Genomic DNA, 15,187 nt, shown 5'->3' with positions numbered 1-15,187 from the left:
CTGGCGTAACGCAAGATTGGAAGGCATGGCAAGATTCTGGCAAGCAGCTATTTTAATGAGCATTCATGACATGCTAATTAATGCAAATGGATTCATGCCACTAATCGGTGGGATAACTGACTTGCCATGGAAACATGGTCGCGAGAATTGTGAGCTGATTTTACGATGGCTGGTTTCCGATTATTTGCCTTCCGCTGGATTCTCCACTCCCACCCACCACGAAACCCGCCATGGGTGGGATGGGAGAATTCCACCCATTGTTTCAGGTTGATGACCTGATGAAAGGCCATATCACCTGACAAGTTAACGCTGTTTCTTTCTCCACAGATGCTGTCCGACCTGCTGAGCATTTCCAGCATTTTCTATGTTTATTTTGGATTTGATAGGGTTGCTTTTATTTGGCTCTCAATCCATTTTACTTTGCCCATGGTATGGGGAACATCAAGAGTTAGACTGCTGCCAAGGAGCCGATGGGGTACAGCTTGAGTTTGCACAATTATTATCCAATTGGTAATATTGTCTGAAGCCAATGGAAATAAAAATCAGGAGATGTAAAAATTGGCTAGCGACACCCTATCACCCGTTGCACTGCACAGTCAAGATCTATCCCAATGTGTCCTGCTTGCCTCACTAGTCCTGATCTTAGCTGGTCACAAAAAGGTATAAGAAAAGCTAGGGGTTAGCTTTCTCTGGTTTTGCCTTTCCTTATATAGAAGCACCAGACTTCTACCTGGCAACTCTCTATGATGGCATGGTCAAAATCAAAACAAAATGAAGCAGGAAAATTGAGCCCTTGTTCCAACGCCTGGCATCATGGGCCAGTTGTTTCTTCCATTAAAAAAGTTAGTTGCGCTTCACAGAATCACAGAAATGTTACAGCACAGGAGTAATCAGTTTCTTTTCAATTTGTCAAATTATTTGTTCCTGTGGTGTTCCTCTTTGTGAGGCAGGAAGACATTTAAGGAATCCATAACAGATTGGGAAAGAGCTAGTGAAAGTTCAGGTGACTAGTTGCAGGCAAGTTTTTGGAGTTTAGTTCAGATATCTTGTGTGTATGGTCAGGTCTGATGAAAGTGATGATGGGTTCATGTAGGTTTTTTTTTAACTTATTCTTTCAAGGGATGTGGGCATCACTGTCAAAGGCTAGTGTTTCTTGCCCATCTCTATTGCCCTTGAAATTAAATGGCTTTCTTGGCCATTTCAGAGGACAGTTAAGAGTCAACCACATTGGTGTGGGTTTGGAGAATGGCTGATTTCCTTCCCTAAAGGACTTTAGTGAACCAGATGGGTTTTTATGACAATCGATGATAGTTCATGATTCTAGATTTATTAATTGAATTTAAATTCCACCAGCTGTTGTGGTGGGATTTGAACTCCTGTCCCCACAGCATTAGTCTGGGTCTCTGGATATACCAATCCAATGACATGACCAGAATGCTGCCATCTCCCCATTTAAGTTTGGAAGTGTAAGGGGAAATTAAGGAAATTATAGATTGTACAAACGCAAGGTTGGTGAAAATGGACCTGTTATTTACATAGTGACTGATTCAAATTTTTAAAAATTCATTTACAGGATGTGGGCATCACTGGTTAGGCCAGCATTTATTGCCCATCCCTCATTAAGCTGAAAAGCTTGTTTGCAAGGGTTTCGGCATTAAATCATTTTGTTTTCACTAAGATGGCATTTGTATTAATGCTAACTGTCAATGAGGACAATTCTGACATTGTGCAATAGTGTAAATGGCTGATAGTGAATCGGCAGCCCCTTTTACAGCTCTCCTGATTTTTATTTCCATTGAAGTCAAAGTTACCTTGTGTGTATCAAAAATATTAAGTTAAACAACAAACTTGTATCATTCACTCAGGAGTGTGTGGGAATAAAATGGAGTTCTTTTGATGTGTTGTCTGACATCAGAAAGAAAAGACGTAAAATCTTCTTAAATCATATTGAATCATCTCCTATCTGTTCATATCTGAGAAAAGTAATCTGCACCTTTTTTTCTACAAAGGCCACAACACTTGGTTAACTGAATGCAAATCTATTAATGCAAAAATGGATAAGTTGAAGTGCTTCGCAAAAATCTACCTCATTGATTCTATAAACTAGCACTTAAAATGTACAGTGTTTGGACAAAGAATTTGTGCAGAGAAATGCCTTTTTCAAAAGTTCCCACTGAAGGATGTATCATATCATATTGTCGGTTGCAGCATATTAATTCATGGCACAATGGTGCTGCAAAAATGTTCCTACTCTATTTTACTGGATTGCACAAAAAATATGTTTGACATTATCAAAATTACATTGGCAAATGAATAAAGAATGAAAGTACAAAAGAAGAGAAAGTGCTGATTCACATGATGCCGTAGACGGATATTACTGCCACCCTTTTATAGTTACAACGTCTAATATTGGAAAACAAAATATTGTCAAATATCATTGTTACAAATTCATGGGCATTTTTCAGATCAGTTCACTGATAGGTGTGGGCATCAACTTAGAGGTTTGAGCTTGTTTGCCGATTGTAATGGAGTTTCAGCTGGGACAAGGAAAGAAGTTGGTTTTAATCAGTGGTTTGTAATAACAGGGTTGTTTCAGCGAGGATTGATTACAACGTATCTAGTTAATTAGAGCACAGTCACATTGCAGAGAGAATGTGATAAAGGCTTGATGCTTGGCAGAGCAAACCACAGTAAAGGCTGCTATGTTCTGTGCCAGAACTTGCAGGTAGATAAACTGCAGCTCCTGCTGGAGATATAAGTGACTGAAATGCATGTAATCTGGGCCTGTAACAGCCAATTACCTCTGTAAATGAGAATTCTATTGATTATGGAATAATGATAAAGGGGGGAAGGTAATCCAATGCACACACACAATTATTGATTGGCACTTGTGCACAAACCTCCTCCATGTCCAGCAAGAATTATTGTCACTTGCATTTCTTACCTTTAATTATCTTTACTTACAGCACTGCTCTGCGGAGCCCTGTAATTATTCACTTCAGAACATTGTGCAGACAGATATGAAGAGGTGACGTCAACAACCAAGAGCCACTTTTGCACACACCCACTCGACAGAATGATGACCTCTCTTTATTGGCTTTATAGATAAAATACGGTGAATCTTTTCGGGAGAATCTTCTGCCATTAGGCTATAAGTATGAGTTAGCACCATTTCTGGGTCCTGATCCTGCTCTGACTGCTAGGGCACCTCTGCGAGATTTCCCCAGAAGCAGTCAGTTAAGAGGCTGCCTCTGGGTTCACCATTTAATTAAATATGGTGGGCAGCTAGGTCCCTGAGGCTGCAGGCCCACTGCAGGAGGATGTAAATGCATTGGGGACAGTTCAGAGGAGGTTTACTAGATTGATACCTGGAATGAGAAGCTTGTCTTATAAGGATAGGTTGGACAGACTGGACTTGTTTCCACTGTTTCCACATTTCTCCATTTCCTTAGTTCTGATGAAGAGTCATACAGACTCGAAACGTCAACTGTATTCCTCTCTGCAGATGCTGTCAGACCTGCTGAGTTTTTCCAGGTATTTTTGTTTTTGTTTCCACTGGAGTTTAGAAGGGTGAGGGGTGAATTGATTGAAGTATATAAGATCCTGAACAGTATTGACAAGGTGGACATGGAAAGGATGTTTCCCCTTGAGGGTGAGTCCAGAACTAGGGGGCACTGTATTAAAATTGGGGGTCGGCTATTTAGAACAGAAATGAGGAGAAACATTTTCTCTCAGTGGGGTGTGCGACTTTGGAACTCTCTGCCTCAGAAGGCGGGGTCACTGAATATTTTTAAGGAGATTCTTGTTAGGCTAGGGATTCAAAGGTGATCGGGAGTAGATGGAAATGTGCAATTCGAAGCACAAACAGATTAACCATGATCTTATTGAATGGTGGAGCAGGCTCGAGGGGCCAAATGGTCTACTTCTGCTCCACTTAGTATGTTTGTATGAGGTCGCCTCCATCTTGAGGCATCCTCTGAAGACATTAGATTTCAATATAAAAAAGACTCTGGCCAGAGCTGTGAGGTCACTCCTGAAGAAGGGAAACCCTTCCATAGGATGGCTGGTGGCAGCAGCTGTGATCCACTGATGGCTGCGGTTCCGGTAGAGGGGTGTTAGAACAGGAGACCTTGCAGGCCCACCAGGCCAACCACTGTCAAGCTGCTTTCAAGCACTTGCCAAGCTTGGCCCTCAGTAGGAGGGTCTGTCTGCAGCTGGGGAGACCATGGTGGTGGCCCCAGTCAGCCCAAAGCCGGGCACTTAATTATGAAGGTTGGCGACTCGCCGCTGCCGGGTATTTTCAGAAATTTGGCCAGTCTCAACCCTGAAGCTTGCCCTAGATTCAGTCCATAAATAGCAAAACTCAGCCAGTGTTACCATTAAGTTAAGTCTCTGCCAAATGTAAGATACAACCAAAGGAGGTCGCTTTTCTGTGGGTGAGAGGTATTGAGAGGAAATATCTCTGGCTAATGTGTTGTGACTTACAATGTAATATCCTAACATGGTTGATTATGCAGATCTAGAAACCCTTTAAATGAAGGTAAGAAAATGTTGGACCACAGAGGAGCTAGGTCAACATCTGCCAGTTTCATCTTGTTTAGATTATTGAAGTCTAAGGTTAGTTTTCCACTTAATAAATGAAAATATAAGAATATACACCAATGTTTGTTTTCTTGGTAAATCATCAGTAGATCAGGATCCAAGCAACTGGATCAAACATTTGTGTAATCTGTACCACACCCATAGCAACTGACATGGGAACAAGATTACTTTATTTTATAGCATAATGCCAATTAAGAAAACTGTCCATTATGCAGTTATATTGGTCACCCATTTTATAGATTAAATACAGTCCAAGATTTTGAAATAATGAAGTAATTGACAGGCTCATGTAATGACTAATACATTACAGAACTAATAAAATGAACCAGAGATATGAATTATGTAATTACTAGAGACATTACATGGCCTGTGTGCTTTTACGGTTGGTGAACTGGCCAATCAGCCAGGTGGCCTTCACGTTTTCGCTTCATCCTCGATCCAATGTGGGATAAGATGTTCAGAATGAAATAAAATAAAATGTATTTCAGGGTTGAGGTGTTATGAGTTCTACTGTCAGTTGCTTGAATTTGCATTACAGAGAGTTTGTGACTTTTTTTTGTGCAAATCTCATTGGAATAACACTGCAGCTCCCTGAAGCAGCTCCACAGCCTTCAGGGATCTCGTTGGAAATGTCCGCCTGCACCCTCACTTCTCACAGCGCCCGCCCTCTTCCCGCCCTCCCTGGCAGCGCTGAGCCCCTCTCAGCGCGTGTTTCACACTGGCTGCCAGTTAATTGGCCAGTCAGCGTGAAATTGCGCTCGGGGTCCGATCGTGGCCAGACACGGAAATCGTAGCTACATCCGAGCCCATCGATCAAGTGTGCCCAACAAGCACAAAATTCAGGCCATGATTTCAAGACAAGAGAATCCCAAGATAGTTTAGAAAAATAACAGATTAACAATTGGCATTGTTAAATTAAGGAGAAGTTTGTTAAATGTTTCTGGTTGAAGCATTCAAATATGATGCTGATAAATTCCTGCAGTCACTGAGGAGTAGTAAAATGGCCTTCGATGTATACTAAACGGGAAACTACAACTGTATATTTCCTAAATGCAACAAGCTACGTGGGCCATATGACCTAATGCATTCCTCATTGTATTCTTGCAGAATTTCATTAACTTGTATAACTGAGGGGAGCCATAAGCTGGTAGAACATAAATGTGAACCTGGGATTTCTCCAGACAGGAAGCTCTTAATCTCAGCCATATTGTGAAACGAGGTAGCGAGTAGAAGGCATCTGCTTCTCTTTAGAGACAATATGAGCTTAAGAAAATATGGGATAAAAATGCCAATTTATTTCATCAGGCCCATTCCCTCTAAAGACCATGCTCAATTTTTCCTGTCACAGATTGGGAATTTTCTCAGAGCTGCATCCACTCCGACACTGTACTTTGCTGGAAGGGTGACAGAAACACCATTTATGCACATTAATGGGGCATCCACAACTACCGGGGAGGTTACAGCAGCAAAGCGGAAGGAGCTCTGGAGAAACTCTGCCATCAATCCACCTTTACAACCTTGAACAGCTCCATTCATGACTTAGTCTTAGCAGCAGGTGAAATCTCTGAACAGAACTTGCCTTGATCCCAAGCCCCCAGCCACACCAATGGATGAAAACCTGCCAACAATGCATTTGCGGTTTTCTAATAGGTTGCTCGTTATCAAAGCTGGGCCTCAGAAAGTTCTTTTCTCCTTATCCTTGTAATCATCAAATGCTCTTTTGAATAGATATTTTTTAAAAGAAATAGTTGACACAATATTAACTCCTTGGGTTGGAATCTATTCACATATCTAGTTTCATGTTAGAAATATTCTTCTCCTCTCATTTGAAGCCTGATAATTTTCACCAATTCTGTAATTATTACTGAAGCTAGATAAATAAAATACATCCACATTACCAACGCCTCTCAGCATTTGAAAATTTAAGAAATTACAATTGTTGTCATCATTTAAAGACATCTCCTTAGTGAAGCCATCAGCAGATAAGAACAACCACCAAAGTTCATTAGTTTAATATTTGCTAATGCTTTTTGAAAAACATTAATATATTTGAGATCTAGAAGATTAAAGGGTACAAATTACAACTAATGATCCTCAAGCTTCAAAATCTTCATTCAATTGTACAACAACCTGCACACACTATTTTAATACAGATGTCACTCCATTTATTTTAAAGGGCTTAAAATCAAATAGTGCACAAAAGAATATAGTGTGAGCATTTGTACACAGAATTTGCTGATTGGAATTTCTGCTTTAAGACATTAAGTAATTTTTAACATATTGAGAATCATCTTGTCAGACTATATCCTCTACTGGTTATTGGCTGTCTGTTTTTTATTACTGGAAAAAATAGTAACATGGGTGAAATTCCAGTCTTCATTAAATTTAGCAAAAATGTCCTGAATATAAGCTGAAAAATCCATTTTGCATTTATGCTGTTTTTGCTTTAAAGACTGATATTTCACCCCTACACAGTTTTCTCTGGATGGAATCATCCCAGATTTGCACTAAGTGTGGTAGCGGGCGGGTAAAACGACGTTTTACCCACCAGCCACGATGGCAGGTATTCACGCCGTTTCCATGGTGGGTGGGCCCTCATTCGCCTACCACACCATCATCTCGCCGTTTCATCACGCCAGGCACCACATTTAAAGTAGTCGCGCTCAGTGCTTCCAGCCCAAGACAGCAGCAAAGAAGACATGGCCCCGAAAGGCAAGAAGACTGCAGCCTTCGAGTGCCTCTCGGACACCGTGGAGGCCCGCTGTGATGTCCTCTACCCCCGCTCTGGCCGCAGGAGGGGCAGCTACATTAGTACTACAGTTTGGTAGGCGATGGCAGTGGTGATCAGTGCCAATGTTGCACAGAAGAGGTTAGCCACCCAATGCAGATAGAGGATGAATGATCTCATCCATGTAGCCAGGATATGGCAACCATCTCATCACTCTAAACCCACACACTCAAGCCCATCACACATTTACTGGCATCTCACTACCAGCTCAAGGGGCATTCACCACCCATCCTCACACACACACCCTCACATGTCCAACTGGCCTCATCTCCTCTGGAGACTGCCTCCTCAGCCCTCACCATCTTGAGGCCACTTGCGCAGATCAACATGTGTCCCCACACACATCCTGGGATACCTTCCTTCCCCAGTACAGCCCTTATCCTGCAGCTTCTTGCCCTGCCTGAGGCCACTTCTCCCCCTTCCCCAAGCAAGCCCTAGCCCTGCAGCCATTGAAAAGTTACCCACGTATGTCTGATCTGGTAGGTAGAAACCTATCTGTGAGCCCCACTAAAAGTGATGTGTTGCTGTCTGTGAAGCCTGGCGCTGCTGACTGCGAGTGCTGACCGAAGCCAGGTAGACAAACAAACCTTGAAGTCCCAAGCGAAGTGCAGCCCGTCAGGTGCATGTCGCTTATGCGCTGTTGTGAAACATGTCGGCATGTTTTCCCGCCGATGTGGCCAGACGATCCAGCCATGGAGGGATGAGTCTGGCGGGCTGGCCTTATAATGATATGCTGATGTATTACAGTGAGGTTCCCGATGTCTGATGGTGGGAAATGCAGCCCGCCAGTGGCGAGCTGAGTCGACAATCACAAACTTGTTTCACGCCATTGTGAAACTGATCACGCCATATTGTTCGCTCACGCCACCAAACACGCCCGACGCCAGAAGGCACGGAAAATCCCAGCCTACGTGTTATCTTTTCCATCATATTCTCCCTGTGTTAAGTGTTATGATTCAAATAGGCCGAGTTTGTATGTAAATACCTTAATGTTGTTGAGTTTCAACTGAACTTTTGTGTTTTCTAGTTACACATAGTAGAACAATGCGCTATTTCATCATATTTATAAAGTTGGATATAAAATTATAACATTGACTATATTATGCAAGTAAATCAGAATGCAGTGCCCAAGTTCAAAATTGACAATTAAAATAATTTGGCTGTACAGATAGCATCACGTTTTTCTCCTGTGCCATGCAATTAAAACATCTGCAAGCTTTTTCATCTACAAAATATATCACATCGATGACACCAATTTCTGCAGAGAAATTGTAAGGTATTCAATTTCATTGGACATTTTCCATGCTATTGCCATGCTCCTTTCAATAGTTCTGACGTTTGGAACGAAATAGGTTTTCATCAGGAGACCTGAAATATTAGGTCGGTCTTTCCTCATTCTTATGTTTATTAGAAATTATTTTACAAATCATGCTCCCGGGAGGCGTACAGCTCAACAAAATCACTTACTGGGAATTCACACCTGCACTTTCATGAATTTTCATCCATTCATTTTAATCTTCATGAACTGATCAAGTTACCTGCTGCTCAGTATTTGTCGATGTCTCAGTTACACTGTCAATGGTGCTGCTGCTTGTTTCACTCATTTCTTCTGAATAACAGCTCTTCTTCAAATGTTTCTGGTGCCTATTAAATAAAAGCTATATATATTATGGAAGCTCCAATTAAGATTAACAGTAATCTGATCAAGGTGTTTAATATGTTAAAAGGGTTCGGGATGCAGAAATACTCAGCAGTATTTAACGGAGGTGAAGCGGGGTCTCGCCTGCTAGCTGGAGAGCTGGCGAGAGCCACAAGCCACCTCTTTTAGGGAAGGCCTGCACACCTTACTGGACAGTGGCAGGCATTCCCTGGGATCAAGGGCCCCGGTGGCGGGAGTCCCGTCTGCCGAGAGCTGCCAGCCAATCAGAGGCCAGCAGCTGTATTGAATAGCAGTGCCACTGGGGAGGCTGCTGCCAGTATGACACCATACAAGGCCTAATAGTGTCACTGGATCTCAGGCCATAGGTGAATGAAGGCAGGAGGGGGTCAGGGGTCGTGGGGAGGTGGCAACAGCAAAGGCAAGGGGTTGGTTTTCAGCGGGACCATCCCTTCCCGATGCTGGGTTCCTTGGTCAGGCACTAAATGCCTTTAAATGAGGGAACCCCCCACCCCCACCCCCATACACTCTCCCACACCCCCCCAATATCACTCCCCCCGCCCCCAGTGTTTGCCTGCTGAACAAAATGCCACCTAATACAAGTGAATAAACCAGAAATTACAAGCTAATAACTTCCTCTGAGGAGACCACCTTGGCTAAAGAACAATGGCAACAGGGACTCAGCAAGTAATGAGGAAAGTTAATAGAATGTTATCATTTATTGCGAGGGGAATTGAATACAAAAGTAGGGAGGTTATGCTTCAGTTGTACAGGGCACTAGTGAGACCACATTTGGAGTACTGTGTACGGTATTGGTCACCTTATTTAAGGGAGGACGTAAATGCGTTGGAAGCAGTTCAGAGAAGGTTGACCAGACTGGTATCTGGAATTGGCAGGTTGTCTTATGGGGAAAGGCTTGACAAGCTAGGCTTGTATCTATTGGAGTTTAGAAGAGTAAGAGGCAATTTGATTGAAACATTTAAGATCCTGAGGGGCCTTGACTGGGTGGATGTGGAGAGGATGTTTCCTCTTGTGGGAGAATCTAGAACTAGGGGTCACTGTTTAAAAATAAGGGGTCACCCATTTAAAACAGAGGTGAGGTGAATTTTTTTCTCTCAGGGGGTCGTGAGTCTTTGGAACTCTCTTCCTGAAAAGGCGGTGGAAGCAGAATCTTTGAATATTTTTAAGGCAGAAGTGAATAGATTCTTGGTAAGCAAGAGGGTGATAGGCTATCAGGGGTAGGCGGGATGCAGATTTGAGGTTACTAACAGATCAGCTATGATCTTATTAAATGACGGAGCAGCCTCGAGGGGCCAAATGGCCTACTCCTGATCCTTGTTCGTATGGTCAGCCAAAATTCCACTGTACTGTTGGTCGGTCTGCTTACCCAAGTTGCTCTGGCACTTCCTTTGGGCATCTATAAACATATAGCTGATGGACAGGCAATACGCTGAACCATTTATTCAGTACCAATATTGTGTACCATTGCAACTAGATGCAAAGTCCTCATTCATAAGTACTTCACATCTGCCTTTACCAAGGCAGAAGATGTCATCAAAGCTGGAGTGAAAGAAGAGGTTATTGAGATACTGGATGGCTAAAAATTGACAAAGCGTAAGTATTAGAAAGGCTGGATGTACTTAAAGTTGATAAGTCATCAGGATGAGATGCACTTGAGGATGCTGAGGGAATTAAAGGTGAAAATTGTGGAGGCACTGACCATAATCTTCCAATCTTTGCATTGGACGCAGTGCAGGAAAGGTTCACTAGTATAGTCCCTCAGATGAGGGGCTGAGTAAATTGGGTCTATATTCTCTGGGGTTGAGAAAAATGAGAGGCAATTTCATTAAAACATTCAAGATTATGAAGGGGCTTTACAGGGGAGATAGTGAAGCCTTACTTCCCGTGGCTGGGGAATCTGGAACAAGGTGGCACAAATGAAGTTTCAGGATAAGGGGCCAGTCATTTAGGACTGAGGTGAGGAGAAATTGCTCCATTCAAAGGGTTGTGAATCTTTAGAACTCTCTACATGAGAATGTTGTGGGTGTGCCATCATTGAATATATTTAAGGCGGAGATAGCCAGATTTTTGGTCTCTCAGGGAATCAAGGGATATGGAGAGAAGGCAGGAAAATGGAGTTGAAGTCCAAGATCAGCTGTGATCATATTGAATGGCGGAGCAGGCTCAGTGAGTCACATAATCCAAAATAGAAACAGGAAATGCTGAAAAAACTCAGCAGGTTTGACAGCATTTGTGGAGAGAGAAACAGAGTTAATATTTTGAGTCCATATGACCCTTCTTCAGTGCTAAAGAGAAGTAGAAATGTGATGGAATTTATACTGTTTAAGGTGGGGTGGAGGAGGTAAAGCAGGATAGAAGGTCAACGATAGATGGGGGCTAAGGAGAGATTCACAAAGATGTCATGGATATAAGACAAAGGGAGTGTCAATGGTATGATGAAGAAAGTGCTGATACTGGCACAAAGATAAAAAAGTAGAACGAGTTAATAGCAGAACAAGAGTAAGCACTCTGTGAAAGAACAACATAGAACAAATAACAGATGGCCCTTTTGGGGAGAGTGGTGGGAGGGGGCGGTGGTTAGGGAAAAAGGATAAAAAAAGGCTAAAAAAGGTGGATAAAAAAAGGCAAAAAACAATGAATTGATGAATAAAAATGAAAATAAGTAAATAAAAAATAAAAATAAATTTTTTAAAAGGGGTTAAAAAAGGGGTGTAGATAGAGGACAGAGTTCATGCTCTAAGTTGTTGAACTCAAAGTTAAGTCCGGAAGGCTGTAAAGTGCCTAATCGGAAGATGGGCTGCTGTTCCTCCAGTTTGTGTTGGGCTTCACTGGAATATTGCAGCAGGCCAAGGACGGACATGTGGGCATGAGAGCAGGGTGGTGTGTTGAAATGGCAAGCGACAGGAAGGTCTGAGTCATGCTTGTGTACAGAATGAAGGTGTTCCACAAAGCCGGTCTGCGTTTGGTCTCCCCGATGTAGAGGAGCAGCAAATGCAGTAGACCAAATTAAAGGAGATGCAAGTGAAGTGCTGCTTCACCTGACAGAAGTGTTAGGGTCCTTGGACGGTGAGGAGGGAGGAGGTAAAGGGGCAGGTGTTGCACCTTCTGCAATTGCATTGGAAGGTGGGGATAAGGTGTTGGGGGTGATGGAAGAGTGGACCAGGGTGTCATGGAAGGAACGGTCCCTACGAAATGCTGACGGGTGGAGTAAGAGGAAGGTGTGTTTGTTGGTGGCATCATGCTGGAGTTGGCAGATGATCCTTTGAATGTGGAGGCTGGTGGGGTGAAAAATGAGGACAAGGGGGATCCTATCATGGTCCTAGAGGGAGGGGGTCAGGGCAGAGATGCAGGAGATGGGTCGGACATGGTTGAGGGCCCTGTCAACCACAGCAGGGGAGAAACCTCAGCTAAGGAAGAAGGAAGACATGTCAGTAGCACCATTTTGGAAAGTGGCATCATCAGAACAGATGCGACGGAGGCGAAGGAACTTAGAGAATGGGATGGAGTCCTTACAGGAAGCGGGGTGTGAGGAGCTGTAGTCGAGGTAGATGTGGCAGTCGGTGGGCTTGTAATGAATATTAGTGGACAGTCTATATCACCAAAAATGGAGACAGAGAGGTCAAGGAAGGGAAGGGAAGTGATGGAGATGGACCATGTGAAGCTAATAGAAGGGTGGAAATTGGAAGCAAAATTGATAACTTTTTCCAGACAAGAACACGAAGTGGCACCGATATAGTCATTGATCTGCTGAAAAAAGAGTTGTGGGAGGGGGTCTGAGTAGGACTTAGCCATATGGTCTACTCCTGCCCCTATCTATGTTATGTTCTTATGTTCTTTAGTTACAGGGTAGGTGCCAGAAAACTGGAGGATTGCAAATGTTACACACTAGTAAAAATCAGATGTAAGGATAAACTCAGCAACCACAGGGCAATCAGTTTAACCTGGTGGGTGGTGGGGAAGCTTTTAGAAACAATAACCCGAGACAATAAAACAGTCAAGTGGGCACGTGTGAATTAATCGAGGAAAGCTTGTTCAAGGCCAATGTTTAACTAAATTGATTGAATTCTTTGATTAGTCCGCATGGAGGGTTGATGGGGGTTATATGATTGATGTGGTGTATAAGCACTTCGAAAAGGCATTTGATAAAATGTAACTTAATAGGCTTGAGAGCAAAATTTAAGTCAATGGGATAATAGGGACAGCAACAGCATGGACACAAAGTTGGCTGAGTGATAAGAAACAGAGAATTGTTTTCCAGGCTGGAGGAAGGTGTACAGTCAGGTTCCCCATCAGTCGCTATGAGGACCTCTGCCTTTCTTGATATGTTCTAATGGCCCAGCCTTGGGTGTACAGGGCACAATTTCAGAATTTGCAGATGACACAAAACCTGGAAACATTGTGAACTGTGAGGAGGATAGTGATAGGCTTCAAGAGGACAGAGACAGCCTGAAGGAATGGACAAATACATGGCAGATGAAATGTGCAAGGAGGTTTGAAGTGATACATTTTGGTAGGAAGAATAAGGAGAGGCAATATAAAATAAAGGGTGGAATTTTCCATTCTGGGTCTAAGTCCCATAGTTGGGGTGGGAATCGGGAGTGTTTCCCACCATGGAGGCCAGTGGGAATTCACGCCATATCGTGCGATGCCAATGTAATTAATTATACAGTTGGGGGTTTCCCACATTTTGCAGCAGGGTGGGCTGGACGGTGCCGCTATATCTGGGCGCCATATTTAAAAGGTGCTTGGACATCAACTTACCCACTGTTGAAGGAGTAGATGGCCTGTCAATCCCAGGAACCCCCGACCTCCAAATTCGATGACACATCCCTTGAAGTGCTGCTCAATGCAGAGGACGCCAAGCTGAGTGTCCCCTACCCAGAGGATGGAAGAAGGAGGCCGATCTGTCAGACCAACCCAGTATGGGAGGAAGTCTCCAAGGAGTTCAATGCCCAGGGCCTCCACCAGAGGATTGCCCTGCAGTGCCGGAAACGGATGAATGACCACATCCGCTCCGCCAGGGTAAATGAGCTCTCAATTGTTCACACTCACCTCACTGAATAGCAGACAGGACATGGGCCTCAGTGACAACGTGATAAGGTGATGCCTCATGGCCCCGCTGCAGTCCATCTACTCTGCAGGTGGAGAGGCCACCATGGGTCCCTGACCCTTCCACAGAGAGAGCTTAGATACTATCTGAGAGTTGAGTAAGTGGTTTAGGCGTTGAGGGCACCAGCAAGCACTGTTAATTGACATGCCTCTGGGAGCCTTATCCTTCTATCTCCATGTTTTCACCGCTCTGGAGGGCGCTGCCCCAGAACCCTTGTGGACAACCTGCAGAGCAGTAATCACATGGCACACAATCCAGTGGGTTATTTGTAAGACCGGAAGCATGAGAAAGAGACATGAAACCCAATAGCTCCCAAACCCTTCTCTCTTTGTGCAGGAAAAGCTGAGACACAATAGGAGAGAGGGGAAGAAGATGGGAAGGGGCCAGCCTGACCTCAAGAACCTGACCAACTCTGAGGAGTGGGCAGCCCAGCTGGCAGGGGAGGAACATGACCGAGCCTGCGGAGATGGAGAGTTCAGCAGGCGGCATCCATCCAGTAAGGATCCATGCATATCACTCAGAAACCTAAGGGTCACGCATTCCTCCATGTTGGAAGCAGCTCATGCTGTCGCTCGCTCTCTCCTCTCACAATTACAGATTGGCAGGAAGAGGGCAAGGCAAGAGGACAAAGCCCTGTCCAGCAGTCACACCAGCCCACACAGGACCGAGGACATTGGGGAGGAGAAAAAAGTGCACCTGTAGAGGCATCACAGCAGTCACCTGCACCCCCACTGGCGCAGAGACTCACACCTCAGTACTACATGTGGTTCAGGAAGGGTCTCACATTCTGGTGGTCACCATACGGACACATGTCCACAGCAGGAGGAGGCAGGGTCAGCCAAGTTCACCAGCACTCGGAAGACTGCTGAGGATCAGGCATCTGCGATGTCCAAGTCGGATGATGAGCCTCTGGAATCGGCCCTGCATGAGATTCTGGGGAAGCTGCAAGAGAAGGGGGATCATCAGACAGAGGTGGTGGAGGCCCTCAACAGAGTGGCACATGAGGCGG

At 44.1% G+C, this 15,187-nt stretch overlaps 1 protein-coding gene across 5 annotated transcripts in view; it reads right to left on the bottom strand.

Annotated features, from left to right (window-relative positions):
* The window catches only part of egf (epidermal growth factor), a 201,632-nt gene that overhangs the window by 24,899 nt on the left and 161,546 nt on the right, over positions 1–15,187 (bottom strand). For all 5 annotated transcript variants that reach the window (XM_078542686.1, XM_078542712.1, XM_078542704.1 and 2 more), the window contains one exon: positions 8,929–9,034. In XM_078542686.1, coding sequence (XP_078398812.1) covers positions 8,929–9,034 — 106 coding nt within the window. The remainder of the gene's footprint in view (positions 1–8,928; positions 9,035–15,187) is intronic.

The sequence above is a fragment of the Cetorhinus maximus genome, chromosome 1 (genome assembly GCF_964194155.1).
Source record: "Cetorhinus maximus chromosome 1, sCetMax3.hap1.1, whole genome shotgun sequence".
Taxonomy (NCBI): domain Eukaryota; kingdom Metazoa; phylum Chordata; class Chondrichthyes; order Lamniformes; family Cetorhinidae; genus Cetorhinus; species Cetorhinus maximus.
This window is presented reverse-complemented; position numbering and strand designations above follow the sequence as displayed.